The sequence below is a fragment of the Natrix helvetica genome (assembly GCF_964273705.1).
Source record: "Natrix helvetica genome assembly, chromosome: 6".
NCBI classification, from domain to species: Eukaryota; Metazoa; Chordata; class Lepidosauria; order Squamata; family Natricidae; genus Natrix; species Natrix helvetica.
In genome coordinates, this window is record NC_138553.1 from 53,237,470 (window position 1) to 53,254,594 (window position 17,125).

General features: G+C 38.5%; 1 protein-coding gene across 3 annotated transcripts in view; it reads right to left on the bottom strand.

Annotated features, from left to right (window-relative positions):
* Nucleotides 1-17,125, bottom strand: part of ARID2 (AT-rich interaction domain 2) — a 219,367-nt gene that overhangs the window by 57,714 nt on the left and 144,528 nt on the right. For all 3 annotated transcript variants that reach the window (XM_081958391.1, XM_081958392.1, XM_081958390.1), the window contains 3 exons: nt 16,609-16,776; nt 12,663-12,738; nt 1,306-1,440 (listed from right to left, as the gene is read on the bottom strand). In XM_081958391.1, coding sequence (XP_081814517.1) covers nt 1,306-1,440; nt 12,663-12,738; nt 16,609-16,776 — 379 coding nt within the window. The remainder of the gene's footprint in view (nt 1-1,305; nt 1,441-12,662; nt 12,739-16,608; nt 16,777-17,125) is intronic.

Sequence of the window (17,125 nt, forward strand, 5' to 3'; positions counted from 1 at the left end):
CATATCAAATGATTTAAGTACTGGAGTTCACTGTAACACCATCGCCAAAAAGGCATTAAGAGTTGTTAACCTAATCTTACGAAGCTTCTCCTCCAGTAACATTGTATTGCTAACTAGGGCATAAAAACCTTTGCTAGACCAAATCTCGAATACAGCTCATCTGTCTGGAATCCGCACTGTATATCAAACATTAATACAATTGAGCGAGTCCAGAGATATTTCACGAGAATAGTACTACACTCCTCTGCTCGCAACAGAATAGCCTACACCACCAGGCTTGAAATGTTGGGCTTGGAAAACCTAGAACTACGCCACCTATGGTCAGACCTAAGCGTAATACACAAAATTATCCACTACAACGTCCTACCAGTCAGTAGCTGACAACTTCAGCTTCAACCACAATAATACAAGAGCACACAACAAACTCAATGTTAACTGCTCCAAACTTGATTGCAGAAAATATGACTTCAGCAACAGAGTGCACTACCTGACTCTTGTTACATCTTCAAATCACCATAACTTTAACCTTAATCTATCTACTATTGACCTCACCCCATTCCTAAGAGGTCTGTCAGGGGCATGCATAAGCGCACCATCGTGCCTACCGTCCCTGTCCTTCTCTCCCCATTTAACCGTACTCATTTCATTCATACTCATGTTTATTCTTATACCTATTATCTTGTAAATGATTGACAAATCAAATCAAATAAAAAAATAAAATAAAGAATTTTCTCCTGAGCAATAACTAAGGAGAAATGTAGTGCATATGGTTTGGAGCTGAACTAAATAGCAATGATTGCCATTTAAGGGAGAAAAAACCCCACAATTACAACCACAATAGAGCTCAAAATTTCTATTGCTAAGTAAGACAGTTAAGGGAAGCTTTCTCCATTTTATGACCTTTCTTGTTACAGTTATTAAGTGAATCACTGTAGCTGTTAAGTTAGTAACATGGTTATTAAGTGAATCTGGCATTCCCATTGACTTTGCTTGTCAGAAGGTCGCACAAGGTGATCACATGACTCTGGGACAATGCAATCATCATAAATACATGTCAGTTGCCAAGTGGGCAAATTTTGATCACGTGACTACAGGGGATGTCGCTATGGTCATAAGTGTGAAAAATGGTCATAAGTCATTTTTCATTGCTATTGTAACTTCAAATGGTCACTAAATGAATGGTTCTAAATTGAGGATTACCTGTATTTAAGGTGAACAATAATGGAAATATATTTTTCTCAAATTTAGCAAGTATAGATAAAAATATCCAATTAGTGTTTTATTCTAGGAATAAGTTCCTCTTACCGAAGACATTTATAAAATCCAGTAGAAGTCAAAATTCCACCTCTAGCTAGTTTACTGCATGTAGAGAGATATTCAGAGTACATTTCAGCTCGGGAGACAGAACAGTCTGAATTAACTTCAAAATGGGCATTTAACCTGGGGAGAGAAAATAGAGCAAAAAAAAAATTGGGATGAGTAAAACTTAATAAAGACTTCTTTCTCCTGATTCTAGAATAATTTTTGTCGGCCTGATACCAACAATAATTTGGCCAATGCTTTCCAGCTCTTAAAGTTTTTTCTACCTACTAATAATGAAACCATACACATTACAAAAGATTTGCAATACATGATATATGGGTCAGACATTTTATTCATATTGCCTTGTCCTCTGAAATTGCTTTAAAAGTATTTTCTCTTAAATGGCCAAGGTACATCAAATGTTACAAGTGTAAGGTATCAATGAAACATAATATATGGCCAAGAATAGGTTCTGTATAGTACCGTGTTTCCCCGAAAATACACCATGTCCTGAAACTAAACCCTTGCGACATTTTTCGCGTGCGCAAAAATATAAGCCCACCCTCGAAAATAAACCCTCTGGACAATCCCCCCCCTCCGACCAGGCAGAGCACCGCTCGCCGACCTAGCGGTATCCCGAAGGCACCAAGCCACGGGAATGAGGTGGGGGCAAAGGCGCTTGCGTTGCTTGGTGCTTTCGGGGTACCGCTAGGTCAGTCAGCGGCGCTGTGCCCAGCTGAAGGGGGGGTTGCTGGGCAGCTGCTCTCTTGCGAGCGGGCTCCCGAAGAGCCGGGCACAGCCTCAGGGTCGAATGGCTGTGTTGCGCTGTCGCCACAGTGAAATGATTTGAAGTTCCTCGGGCGGCCCGGTGCCGATTGATCCACGGACCAGCACCGGTCCGCGGCCCGGGGGTTGGGGAACAAGGCTTTAAGATATATGGTTAAATAGTCTTTTCCTTTTTTGGGGTCAAGTTTTTAAATATATATATATAAATATTTTGAATACAATGTATTGTCCGGGCATATCATTTTACGAAAGACAAAAAAGAAAAAAATAATACATATACTGATAGTAATAATAATAATACAACGGAATATTTCTAACCATATTTATAATTATATTCACTTTTTATGTTCCTATTAATTATATTAGCATGCTTATAATTATAGACAACATTCATATTTTACTTAACTACTCTTACTCTTCCTTCATCTAATTTCTACCTCTTATCTCTAACCATTGATAAAACCTATTCCACATTAAATAATATTCTGTATTTCTTTTATCTTTTATTTTCAACATCAATCTATCCATCTCTGCACAATCCAATCTTTTCCAGATTATATTTTCATCTGGTGGGGTGTTCTCATTTTTCCAATATTGTACAAATATAATTCTCACAGCTGTCAATACATGTAACATTAAATATATAATCCTTTTATCATAACTTTCTGGTATTATACCTAACAAAATTTAAATTTATATGTTGCTTAGTCATCTTCTCCAACCATGTGTATATTTTTGTCCAATATTTTCTTGCCTACATACATGTTCACCACATATGATAATAAGTACCTGGAGTTTGGTTGCATTTCCAACATTTGGCAGACATGCTGTTAAGACATTTTTGCTAGTCTTGTCGGTGGCAAATGCCACCTATAAAACTTTTTATAGGGGTTTCCTTTATATGTAGTAGCCATGTCAGTTTATAATTTCTATTCCAAAATTTTTGCCATTTGTCTAATTTTATGGTATATCCAAAGTTTTTTTGCCCATGCTATCATTGTTTCTTTTACTTGTTCATCTTCCATTTTAAAATTTAATAAGTAGTTATCGTATTTTTTGGAGTATAAAACACTCTGGAGTATAAGACGCACCTTAGGTTTTGGGGAGGAAAATAAGAAGAAAAAAAATTCTATCTCTGCTTCCTCAATTTTCCCTATCAATCTAGTGCCAATTTCTAATGATTCTTCTAATATAAAAACTAAGTCATCTGCAAATGCTTTTAGTTTATACTTTAAAAAAAAATCCATTCCTTTTATTTCTGGATCCTGTCTAATATTTCTAGTTAACACTTTCAATGTTAATATAAATAATAGTGGGGATAATGGACACCCTTGTCTCGTGTCTTTTTTTATATGGAAATTTTCTGTCACATCTCCGTTCACAATCACTTTTGCTTTCTGGTTTGTGTAAATTGCCTTAATCATATTTATAAATTTTTCTCCAAAGTCCATAGATTTTAATTGTTGCACCATAAATTACCTACTGACATTATCAAATGCTTTCTGAGTATTTAAAAAGATCAATGTTAGTTGTTTTTCATCATGTACTTCCTAGTATTCTAGTATATCTAAAATTATTCTCACATTGTTTCTAATTTGTCTTTTCGAGAGAAATCTATTTTGATCAGAAATCTCTTGAGTCTTTCAGTTATTATTGAGGCAAATATTTTGTAATCTGCATTTAGTTAAGGATATTGGTCTATAGTTCTTTATTTTTGTTCTTTATCTCCTAGGAATCCTCTTTTGGAATTAAACTAATATTAGCTTCCATCCATATGTGTGGTATCTTAGCTTCTAATACTACTTCATTATATACCTCTAACATTGACAAGCTCAATGTATCTTGTAAATCTTTATAAATTTCTGCTGACAAGCCATCTGGACCTGGCGTTATTCTTTTGCCTTTTAATTGCTTCTATTAATTCTGCCATTGTTATTATTTCATTCAACGTATTCTTCACCGTTTCTGACACTTTTGGTAAATTGGCATTTTCCAGATACAGTATTGTATTTTTCCCTCTGGGATATTTTCATGGTCATATAACTTCTTATAGAACTCCTGAATTACATATTTTTTCTTTTCCATTTGACAGTGTAATGTACTTTCTTCATCCTGCAGTTTACTTATCCATTTCTTCTCTTTCTCCTTCTTCAATTTATAAGCTAGCCACCTTCCAGGTTTGTTAGCATTTAAAAAAAAATGTTTTACTCTTTTTAGTTCTGTGCCAATACTTCCTTTCCCATTATATTTAACTTACTGTATTTTTTGGAGTATAAGACACACCAAAGGATAAGACGCACTAAGATTTTGAAGCGGTAATTTTTTTAAAAAGTTGTTTGCCCTCTCTGCCCTCCGGGAGCACTCTGCAGGCCTCCCAAATTCTCTGAAAACTGAAGCATGCAGAGAGTTTGGGAGGCTTGCAAGGTGCAAAAACGCAATGTGTGGGGCTCGATCATCCTAAAGGGTAAGGCTTTTATCGATCTCAAATCTGCTTTTCTCTACCCTTCCTCACGGCAGGGCAGGATTAAACATATCTCTCTGTGATTTATTTTTTCCCCCTTCCCTCTGACTGGCGACCACACAGAGCTGCTTGGCCCAAGGAGCGGCAATTGGCTCGCTTCTTCTCGTCTCTTCTTCTCTTCAGTGTGGAGAGAAAGACACATGGGGACTGCTGAACTGCCACTGCTGAGCTTGACCAGGAATGGCCCATTGGGCGAATAAGGGTGGGGATCCCTTCCACTTGGATTAACGGTTCCTTGTGGTGGTTCCTGAGTGGCAAAAGGGAAGCCCAATGAATACGAACTGGCAAGGCTGCCTCCTTGAAAAACTGGGCTTGTTCACAGCTCTGCTTTTCGGGCGGTGGTTTTCGGCAGGTTCCAAGCATGGCTTTCTTTCCCAGTTATTCAGAGGCTTTTGTATATGTCATCTTCCTCCTCTTCCTGCAAATGATAGGTGCCTCAGAGATGCTAGATTTTTCTGGACTCTAGTTCGGGAAGTTAAAAACCTGGAATGGGGTACAATCAAGCTTGATTCAAAGCCTTTTTTGAACTCCTGAGCTAAGCCTCCTGAGCTGAGCTTCCTGAGCTGCGGGAAGCGGCTGCCAGCGATGCCCTCAGGGTAATGACGTTGTGAGCGGAGAAGACTCAACCCCCCTCAGGAGCCACCAAGCCTTTGCCACCCTCCTGACACCCGTGAAGATCGTGACATTTTCAGGTGGCAGATCCCCTCCCCGATTCCAAAAACGGTGTGTGCAAAAGGCGCTGCCACCTGAAAACTCTTTCCTCCATGATCCTCACGTTTCAGGTGGCGGATCTGGCCAGGGGAAAAGAGAAGGGGCGTCTGTGGTGGGAGGAGGCTCAGAGGGTGTCAGAGTGGCGGCAAGCACTTGGCAGCTCCGGGGGGGGGCTTCAAAAGGCTTTCAATGCAATTCCCTGGGCCACTTCAGGATTCAGGCTCCATGTGGAAGTGACGATTCCCGCTGCCTAGAACTACCCGAAAATCTGACATGCGGACCTGGTGGGCAGGGCTACATTTGGAGTATAAAACGCACCCAGTTTTTCACCCTCTTTTGGGGGGTAAAAAGGTGCGTCTTATACTCCAAAAAATACGGTATGTATCATTATCTCCATTTTGTTTTTTAAATTCACCTTTTCTGGTTCTTTTTGTAACTTTGCTTCACATCTTTTGTATTCTTCTTCTAGGGTCTTTAGGTTTTGCTTCTTTCTTATTTTTCTTCACAATATAGGTTATAGCTAATCCCCTCATGTATGCTTTCACTGTGTCCCATACGTTTTGTAATGAAGTCTCTCCATTCCTGTTCTTTTTTTAAAAAATCCCATTTCTTTTTCCATCATCTGTAGGAATTCTGTATCTTAGTATAGATTAATTCAAAGTAAATCTCACTCTTCTCTTTTGTCCCTTTCAACTAATTTTATTGAATTGTGGTCAGCCCACAGATTTGTTTCTATTTCTGTCTCTTGCACACTTGTGCTTGAATCTGATGACATCCAGATCATATATATTCTACACCAAGCTTGATGTCTATTAGAGTAAAATGTATATTGATTTTTCCCTGGGTTCATTTCTCTCCAGATAACCCTGTATACATAGTTCTTCTGTCAGTTTAGAAAAGGTTTTAGGTAGGGTTTTCCTCATTTGTTTTGCTACTTTTATAATCAAGTTTAGTGTCAACTGTTGCATTAAAAATTCCTATGAGACAAATACTTTCATACTCTGTTTCAACTATCTTCTTATGAAGTTTTTTGTAGAATTCTTCTTGTCCATTATTCGGCACCTATATAGCAACTAAAAGTATCTGTTTTTGATTTAATGTAATTTCCACCATTAAGGTTCTCCCTTCTTCATTAAAATTTTGATTGGCATGAATTGTTTCTTTAATATATAATGCAACCCCTCTTCTCTTTTGTTGTGATAGCAAGGAGAATAGTTTCCCCAATTTAGGCTACTCCATTAATTTATTTTGATGCTTTTTAATGTGTACTTCTCGTAGTAAAATTATATCTAATCTTAGTCTTTGTAGTTTTGTAAATATTTTTTTTCTTTTCATGGGGGAGTTTAGTTCGTTTATATTGACTGATAACATCTTTATTTCTTCTTGCATTGCTTCACTTGTATATAGGTCTTTTGCTCCTGGTTGCTCTTATTTCTCTCTATTCCTTTGTTCCTGCTCCTTCTCTCTCTGCTCGTTGTTTTTTCTCAGCTTTACTTTTGCCTTGTTGTGTACATTTTTTCTTCTGTACTTGACACTTCCTGTCCTTTATATTCTGTTTCTCCCCTCACTTCCTGAACCTCTTCCATATTGAAGTGATGGGAAGTGAAGCAATTCCATTGCTTTGTCCACTGTGTCCAGTTCTAAATCTTTTCTCATGCTAGGTAACTAATATTCCTTCAGGTATCAGCCATCTAAAGTTTACACTGTATTTAATCAACATTGTAGTCAAAAATTGGTATTGTTTCCTTAGGTCTCTTACTCTCCTACAGACCTGTTTCAGGACTACCAATTGTTTCCCCTTGTGTTGTAATGGTTCGTTCTTGCCTTGCTAAGTATTTAATCTCTTGTCAATTTTTTCATAAGACTCACATGTACTTCTCTTGGAAGGCTGTATCTCATGTAGTTTGTGTGTATTCTAAAAATTTTGTCAATCTCTGCCTCCATCTCCTGCTTATCAATCCCTAGCGCCTATGCCAACAACTCTTTCATTATGTCTGGTAGATTTTCCCCTTTCTCCTCTACTATATTCTGAAATCTGAGATAGTGGGCTGCCTTTTCTGTTTCAAACATTATCACAGTATTTTCTAGTTCTGTTTGCTTGTGATAGTCTATAATTTGTGTCATCAACTCTTTTCTCTGTTCTGATTTCTCCTCTAACTTCTGAATCCTTTGCTCATTTTTTGTTATCATTTGCTGAAAGTTCTCAAATTTTTCATCCATATTTTGATTTTTTTCTTTCATATGTTCTGTATCATTTCTCACTTCCCCTACATCTTTCTTTATCTCATTATGATTTTTTGTCATGACCTCCTGCAGTGACTGAAACATCTCCTGCATTTCCCTTTGGAATGTATTTGAATTCTCCAGCTGTAGCATTCTCTCTATTGACCTCTGATTAGATGAACTTGAGAAAGCCGATGATGGTGTGGAAGATGCCTTCTTCCCTATTTTAGTTAAATTTGAGGTGCTTGTCATCTCAACTGCTAACATTTACCCCTTCTTTCTCTTCTTTCCCTCTTTGTAAACTAGCAGCGGGTAGGCCCACCCACTCTAATAACAGCCAAAGCTGACCACAAAACAGCACCCCAACACTTCAATATCCCACGTCAAATCAAAAGAAAAACCATATCATGTTCAACTCCCTCCAATTCACTCAATCTTCAGTATCTCGGTATCGCCATCAATTAAGTTTACAATTCACAAGGCCCAATGTTTCCTCAATCTTTAGTACTTCAATATTCCAGTAGTCCACAAAATCAATCCAATGTCAATCCACACAGGCCGTTCTTTATGGAGAGAATCGAAGAGCGGACAAACAAAAAGGAAGAATATTTAATAGAATAATAGAATAACAGAGTTGGAAGGGACCTGGGAGGTCTCCTAGTCCAATCCCCTGCTTAGGTAGGAAACCCTACACCCCTTCAGACAAATGGATATCCAACATCTTCTTGAAAACTTCCACTGTTGGAGCATTCACAACTTCTGGAGGCAAGTTGTTCCATTGATTAATTGTTCTAACTGTCTGGAAATTTCTCCTTAGTTCTAAGTTACTTCGCTCCTTGACTAGTTTCCACCCATTACTTCTGGTCCTATCCTCAGGTGCTTTGGAGAATAGTTTTACTCCCTTTTCTTTGTGGCAACCCCTGAGATATTGGAACGCTGCTGTCATGTCACTCCTAGTCCTTCTTTTCATTAAACTAGACATATCCAGTTTCTGCAACCGTTCTTCATGTTTTAGCCTCCAGTCCCTTAATCATCTTTGTTGTTCTTCTCTGCACTCTTTCTAGAATCTCCACATCTTTTTTACATTGTGGCGACCAAAACTGGATGCAATATTTCAAGTGTGGCCTTACCAAGGCATTATAAAGTGGTATTAACACTTCACGTGATCTTGATTCTATCCCTCTGTTTATGCAGCCTAGAACTGTGTTGGCTTTTTTGGTAGCTGCTGCACACTGCTGGCTCATATTTAAATGGTTGTCCACTAGGACTCCAAGATCCCTCTCACAGTTACTACTATTGAGCAAGATACCACATATACTGTGCCTGTACTGCTTTGTTTTTCTTGCCTAAATGTAGAACCTCACTTTTTTCACCATTGAATTTCATTTTGTTAGATAGCGCCCAATGTTCAAGTTTATCAAGATCCTTCTGTATCTTAAGCCTACCTTCTGGCATGTTGGCTAATCCTGCCAGCTTGGTGTCATTTGCAAATTTGATGAGTTCCCCATTTATCCCCTCATTGATGAAGATGTTGAAGAGTACTCGGACTTAAACAGAGCCTTGGGGTACTCCACTGCATACTTCATTCCATGTAGATGTAGTTCCATTGAGGATTATACTTTGAGTGCGGTTGGTCAGCCAGTTACGAATCCATCTAGTGGTGGTGCTGTCTAACCCACATTTTTCTTCTTTATCTAGTAGTAGGCTATGGTCTACTTTATCAAATGCCTTACTGAAGCCCAAGTAAATTATATTGACAGCATTCCTCTGGTCCACTAATTTTGTCACTTTGTCAAAGAATGCAATAAGATTAGTTTGGCATGATCTGTTTTTGAAAAAAGTTTTTATTGATTTTTACAAATATTTTGGGGAAAAGGGTACATAAGTATGGAGAAAAATTTTGACAGCTACATCATACGGAAGGTGGTGCTCCCGCTGGGTCTCATATCTCTCTCTTACTTTTATATATATCAAGATACATACATATTAGCAGTTAAAAGTTTACCTCAAATTCTTTAACATCTTCAATCATTTACTTTGTATCACTTCTAACCATTTCATTATATCAACAATTGCAATGTAGTTTCAATTCACTTCTGTGACCTGAATCTCATTGCTGCCTCCTCTCCCCTGTCTGCTGGCAGAGCCATGGCCCCTCCCCCTTTCATATCTTGTGTACTGTCTCTTGTTCCGTCTAGGAGAGTCTTATGTTTTTCCATGAAGGCTTCCGCCTCCGTCACTGTATTAATTCTCACTCTACCACCCTCCCAGAAAATCAACAGCCATTCTGGTAATGGCCATCTGAACCAGATATCTTTTTCATACAATTTTTTAGCCAAAGAGCAAATTTTTTTCCTCTTATCTCTTACTTTCTTTGGTATCTGTTTCAAGAAGGCTATTTCTTTGTCCTTATATCTTAAAGATTCCCTCCTTTGAACCCTCAGAATCTCATCTCATGTAGTCTTTCTAAAAAATTTAACATGAACTTCCCTTGGAACATTGTGTGTTCTAGCATATGCTGAATTAATTCTATATATCAAGTCAATATCCCACCCTAGCTGTTGTTTATCTCTTTTAATGTAGTCTGCTAACATTGTTATCATAGTCTCCCTCAAATCTTCACTATCCGTTTCAGGTATATTTTGAAATCTAAGAAAGAAAGACATCCTTTCAAATTCCATTTTTTCCATATAATTTTCAACCCTAACATTTTCTTTTTGTAATGCCTTCACCTCCTCTCTCATCCCCACAGCACTCTCCTCCAGAACGTCTATCTTCTGTCTATTTTGTGAAGTTTGTTGTTGGTTTTCTCTAAGTTGTTCATTTAAGTCCGCCAACTGCTTTTTAATTTCGTCCTGTCTCTTTATGATCGTCTGGAACATTTGTTGAAATATTTCTTGTGACAGCTGTTCCCCCTCAGAAGCTTTAGGTTGTAAAAAAGAAGATAGTTGTGTTTGTTGGGGAACAGGGCTTGAGACAGAAGATGTTGGGGCCGAAGCCGGTTTAGGGGGGGGGCTTCTTAGCAGGCATCACGAGACTCCGAGAAGGTTATAAGTCTAGACAAAGAAATGGCGTCTGTAGGAATGCACCGTCAGGCGAGATCAACCGGCAGGCAAAATCCAATGTGGGATATTAATCTTTCAAAACAGCTCCACGCCAGCTGAAATCAATTTTTTCCAGTCCAAGGAAGAGTATAATAAGAGATGCCTCTAGGATTCACTGGGGTATAATAATTCCAACCCAGAAAAATTTTCAAAAGAGACACTCAGCAGGACGCCCTCCAAGGCACCCTGTGCTCCCCCCTAGATCGAGGGGAGCCCACCAAGACGGCGAACGACATGTCCGTCGTCCTCAGAAACCAGAAGTCGAATCTGGCATGATCTGTTTTTGACAAACCTATGTTGGCTTTTGTTTATTACTTTGTTAGTCAATAATATTTGTAATCTACGAAGATTCAGGCGAAGTTCTTCTCTGTAGCTGCCACTTATCTCACTTTTCCCCCACATTGATTTGCAAAACAAACTGTCTTCAATCTGTTTCTAAACACCAGGTGCAGCAGTTCTCAAAACAAAGTATTTAAGTCTCTTCCAAAATATTTCTTTTATGTATTAACTTTGTCCAGTAGGTATCAGCCTTACTCTTTTTTACCCCCTTTCCACTATGAGTTTAAAAATCAAGAAAGAGAGGGAAAACTTTAGCTTATTATAGACAAAAGCATAGGGAAAATAAATCAATAAAGTGCATATTATCCATATCCATATCTTAGGTAGTGCTTATATGTTAAAATACATAGTCCAGTCTTTCTCTTCCCTTTTTCAAATTAGATTTCCATTTACTTCTCTTTCTGTTCTTTTAGATGTGTATTCAGCTCGGAACTTTCACTCACCGCTTTTCTTTGGAGGGGGAAATTCCCTCCCTTCTTCTCCCTAGAGTCCCACTTTCTTCTTAAAATTAATTAATTTAATACTGCATAGAAATGGGGAAATCCTTACCCAGATCCAGTACACTGTTTTTCTTTCCGCTTCTCTCTGTGCTTCTTTGTTCCTGCTGTCACAGCTCCAGTTCAGATATGAATGACGATCGTTTTCTCTGCCTGTCAAGAAGATTCTCCGGATCGAGCAAAATGGACTGTCCACTTGCGATCTACGGAGGGCCCTTCCTATCTTTGTCATCCCTACAGAGTGACTTTGGCTCCAAAGAGCGTCCAGGCAGGTAGAAATCGGGTGGGCTCTGTAGTGCTCCACTTGCCACAACCATCTCGCTACAACGTCAGCACAGTCTCCTACTAGTCTTTTTCTGTTCTGACGCCAATGACGATATTTTGTGATGTTACAAGAAGGAATATTCAAGCACTTTTATTTAGGATTATTTTAAGGGGTGGCATAAGTATTTTAACTTGGGAACTTTTAAGCTCATTTATGCGTATAGTTCAATCCAATGATTAAGATACTGTACTGGATTAGAAATATGAAACACTGAGCTGGAATTTCATTTTAATCATGAAAGCCAGCTTGGTGATCTTGAGCCAGTTATCCCCTCATAGTAGCAATGGCTAATTACTTCTGAAAATGAGTTGCCACTATAGTTGCCAAAAGTCAAAATTTTACAAACTTGATAATATCCAAACATTTGGAGAAAATTATTAAGTACTTAAGTATGGAAGATTTAATATATAAATATCAAGCAGTGGATTTAAAAACAAAAACTAAGAAGAACTTTATGGGAACAGACCAAAAGTTCTATGTAGTGTAGCATTCTATTCCTAGATCAGTCAATGAGATAACCCCAAAAAAATCTCAAACAAAACAAATATAATAGAACCCTTCTATCTAAGTAAAATAAGCTTGGTTTCATTGCAAACATTAAAAGCATACATGGAATTTAAATATGCTGAACTTCTGTTCATTATATCCACATGTATACTATACAATGAAATAACTGAAGAAATTCTGGCAGGGAAATTATTTTCTTGAATAAAGAATTCAAATTAATTGATAAGTATTTCTTCAAAATATAATACATTATTTTGGTTAATATTTTCAATAATGATTGTGAAGTTTTAAAATGAATACAAAAGCTAGCTATTTCATGGGATATATCAACAGAATTAAATACTCACCACTGGCATGCAAATTTTTCACTGTCAATTTCTACTATTCCTGGTGGTGGTGCAACATGTTGTGGTGCTCTTGTTGCTATGAAAAAAAATAAGAATTATCAATTTTATATAAAAATATATAAAAACTTTGGATAGCTTGCCATTACTCTTTAGAAGGCTTAGAAACGCTATTGATATTGTTCACTTTCCATTTTCAATTAAGAATGCTATCCATGCAGAGAGATCAATACACAGATTGCAATTGCTCCAAATTTGGGGATGGAATTCATGAATGAAGATCTTTTGGTCATCTAGTAATTTTGCTATATTTTGCTGCCTGGAGACTCCCTGAAATCTAAGGTATGTTTCAAGATTCTAATAGGGTGAAGCTACCCTACACTCTTCTATCGGGGTCTACCCATCCTCTTCCACTTAGTCCACAGCTTCAAGAGGGATGCATATGGCATGCTAAGAGAGGAAGGTGACACCATCTTGCCAGCCAGGTCAGCCAAATCAACTTTGGTGATCAGTAGGTTGATATATGTCACAGCCAGACTGCCCTCAGTTCTGAAAGGAATTATGTTATGTTATTTTTACTTACAGCACTAATAATGTAAAAATCTAGCTATCAAATATTGCAACTTTAACTAAGTGAGACTATGAAAAAGAAAATGAGTTCAATCAATCATTCTAAACCTCACAAGTTTACGCATTCACAAGGAATTAAGAAAATTAGACACTGTTAAAGATTTCATTCATTCATTCATTTTCATTTTATTGCACATCCATCTTACCACAGAGTAATTCAGGGCAGCTTACAACATTAAACAGACAAAAGTATAAAAAAACATAAATGATGTAAATAAAATACTATAAAGATCCAAATATTCAGTCCTAAAGAGGGGGGCAGGGAGTAGAATGAGAAATAGGGGAAGATGAGATCTGTTATTAATTTATCAACCACCTCCAATGTGAAACCCCTCCATTGGAGTCCCAAGCCAATTGGCAAGAGCCAGGTCTTTAGACTCTTGCAGAAGATCAGGAAGGTTGCAACCAATCTCACTCCAGAGGGCAAGATGTTCCAAAGGGCATGCACAATTGCAGAGAAGGCTCTTCTCCTGGTCCCCACCAGCTGAAATACCTTAGCCAATGGGTCTCAAAGCATGTCTCCTCTGCTGGCACTGGTGGGGCAAGCCAACCCAATGGGATGAGACAATCCCTCAAGTAGCCTGGATCTATGCCATAAAAGCCTTTAAAGGTGATTACCAACACGTTGAATTGCACCTGAAGCAAACCGGCACCCAATGCAGCTTGTGGAGCAATGGTGTTACATGGGCATCTCTGAGAGCTCTGACAGCCCCAAGAACTGCCTGTGCCACCACACTCTGCATCAACTGTAATTTCTGTATGCTCATCAGTAGCCCCATGTAGAACATGTTGCAATAGTCCAATTGCGGCATGACTTAAGGCTTGAATGACTGAGTGCAGGGCTTCCTGATCCAGGATAGGCTGCAACTGGAGCACAAACTGAAGTTGTGCAACTTTAGTTTGCACAAAGCTGTGATTGCCCCCTGCTCTTTGAGCAGGAATTGTGAGTCCAGGAGAGCCTCCCAAGTTGTAGACTGGATCCCTCTGGGGTAGTATCACCCCACCCAGAACTAAAAATGTCGAAGTCCTGGGTCTTGAGGCTCTATGTAGTCAAAGCTATTTGGTCCTGACAAAGTTCAGTTGAAGCCTGTTGTGCCCCATCCAGGCCCCCACAACCTCCAGGCTGGGAGTTGGCAACCTGCAGCCTGAGAGCCTCTTGGCTGCTTTTTCCGATTCCGCGTCCTTCGCAGGCAACTCAGCGCCAGAAAGAGCTCCAGCCCTTTTCTCGCTCTCATCTCTTTCTTGGTTCTCCTGCGCCGCGCTTTCCTCCCTGCATCCAGCGATGGCTGCTGCTGCTGCTCCCCATTCCCCTCCTTCCTGAGTCCGTAGTGCGCAGCCAGCTACTCACCTCACTGCGCAGTGGCGGCAGTAGGAGGAGGAGTTGGTGTCCCCACCCCCGTGATCCCAGCCCATGGGGGTATTTTGCTTCTGTGCGTGTGCAAGAAAGAGATGAGAACGAGAAAAGAGGAGAACGAGAGAGAGAAATGAAAGATAGCTGGAGGAAGAGAATGAGAGAGGGGGAAACAAATCAAAAAGAGAGAAGGGGGAGAGGGAGTGAGAAATGAAAGATAGCTGGAGGGAGAGAATGAGAGGGGGAAAAGAGAGGGAAACAAATCAGAGAGAGAGAAGGGGGAGAGAGAAATGAAAGAGGGAAAGAGAGGAAAATAAATCAGAGAGAGAAGGGGAAGAGAAAGGAAGAGAAATGAAGGAAGGAAGTGAAAGAAAGAAAGAAAGAAAGAAAGAAAGAAAGAAAGAAAGAAACTTTCTCAGACCTATAATGAAAGCAATGGCAAGATAGATCCCTTGCTAAGAAAACTGTAGTTTGCCAGAAGCACAAATTAGAAGCAAGTCTGAATTTTTAAAAAAGAAATAACAGAGATAGCAAAAATGCATCTGAAAATAAGATTATTTATAATTTTGGATAATGTATTATATTCTCAAACTCAAAAAGAAATCAAAATATATATGCTATTCCTGTTAGTACAATCTTGCCAGCTTCTATCAACTTAGAGTTCACTATGAAAAGATTACAGAGAAGCAAAATCCCACAATTAATAACTTTATTTTGGATTTGCTATCTTATTCAATGAGAAGGAAAGAGGGAAAGAGAACGAAGGAAAGGAAGAAAGAACGAAAGAAAAAAAGAAAAAGGAAAGGAAGAAGAGAGCTAAAAGAGAGAAAAACAGAAATGAGTGGGAGGGGGAGAGAGATGGGGAGAGAGAGAGAGAGACCCATTTCCCACAGAAAACACTGAGAGCCATGAAACCTGGGTTGACGTGGCTGGGGTGTGTGTCATGTGACTGGGTGGAGTGATGTTGGGTTGGCCATGCCCACCCAGGTTTTGTGGCTCCTGTTGTTTTCTTTTCTGTGGTAAACGGGTCCAAATGCTTAAGGTTGCAGACCCCTGTTCTAGGCATAGTGAGAGGGCAAACAGCATCACTTGGGTGACCAGTTATAGAGTTGGGCTATTATCAGCATATCAGATACCTCACCCATGGTGACAGATGATCTCACCCAGCGGTTTCATATATATGTTAAAAAGGAGAGAGTACTGAGCCCTGCAACATGCCATTATTATAATTTTTAAGTTCTGTATTAGGATTTTTCTAGTAAACTAGATGGTTTAAAACCAAGGATTCTGAAGGAGATAACAAATGTAATCTTAGAGCGACTGAATCTTTCATAGTTCCTGTACACAGGGGAACTATCAGAAGACTGAAACAGAGCTGATGTGGTTCCAAAAGGGGGAAAATGGATCCAAGAAATTACAATCTTTTTTTTACTATTGACCAAATCACCACGGCTCTTTAGATAGATGGTAAAGCTATAAAAATACAGCAACAATAAACTGTGTTAAGAAGTATTGCAGAAAGAATACACACACACAAAACTTAGAGAACATAGTAGTGACTATTTATGAAAATAAATCACCTAAGCATATCCCTACTTCTACTGCATAGAAGTAATAAACTATACCCCCATATTTTGTTACCATCACAATTTAGAGATTCATGTTTCTATAATAAAAGACTACCAAATGTATCTAATCATATTCCAATATATAATTTACAGGGTTTTTAAAGATTTATCTCATTTCTATTATTTTTTATAAATAATTCAAGGTGATAAACATACCTAATTCTTCCTCCTCCTCCTATTTTCCACACAACAAGCCTGTGAGATGATTTCAGGTGGGACAGTGACTGGCCACCCCAGCCAAGTTACCTAGCCAGATATGATGCCTAGGAAGGGCTAGAACTTATGATGTCCTGCTTTTTAGACTGGTGCCATAATCACTAAACCAAAGGATAATACTAACCTGGAGTAGCAGGGGCATGTCCCTGTGATGAAACTTGTTCCAATGCTTGCGGCCTAATTTCAGAGAGTACTTGGTGGTTGGTACTTTGATGTTCAACAAGTTTTACTGCATTGAGTGCATCACCTCCAAACATCTGGATGTCCATTGAAACCAGGCATACTAATGTATCTATAAGTTAGCATAAATTTATTTTATTCCACTAAAAGAATTAATTTCAGAAAGTTATTGCATTAAGTTAAACTGAATTCATTTAAAGTATAGCTTTATAGCTTTGCTAGACCTATTTCTATTTGTTTTGGCATTATAAGCAGATTTCATGATTTTGAAATCTCCAATATCCACTTCTATTTGTTTTATTTAAAAATTGAAACAGATTTTTGTATAAGCAAAAATGGTTTCTTATTAGTTGGGTTAGTCTATTGCTTACCTGTGACACATTTATTGGTTCTATGTTATCCTTTGCACCTCACCAAAATACTTTAAAAGTTTACCATGATAGGAGCTATGCAAATTAGAT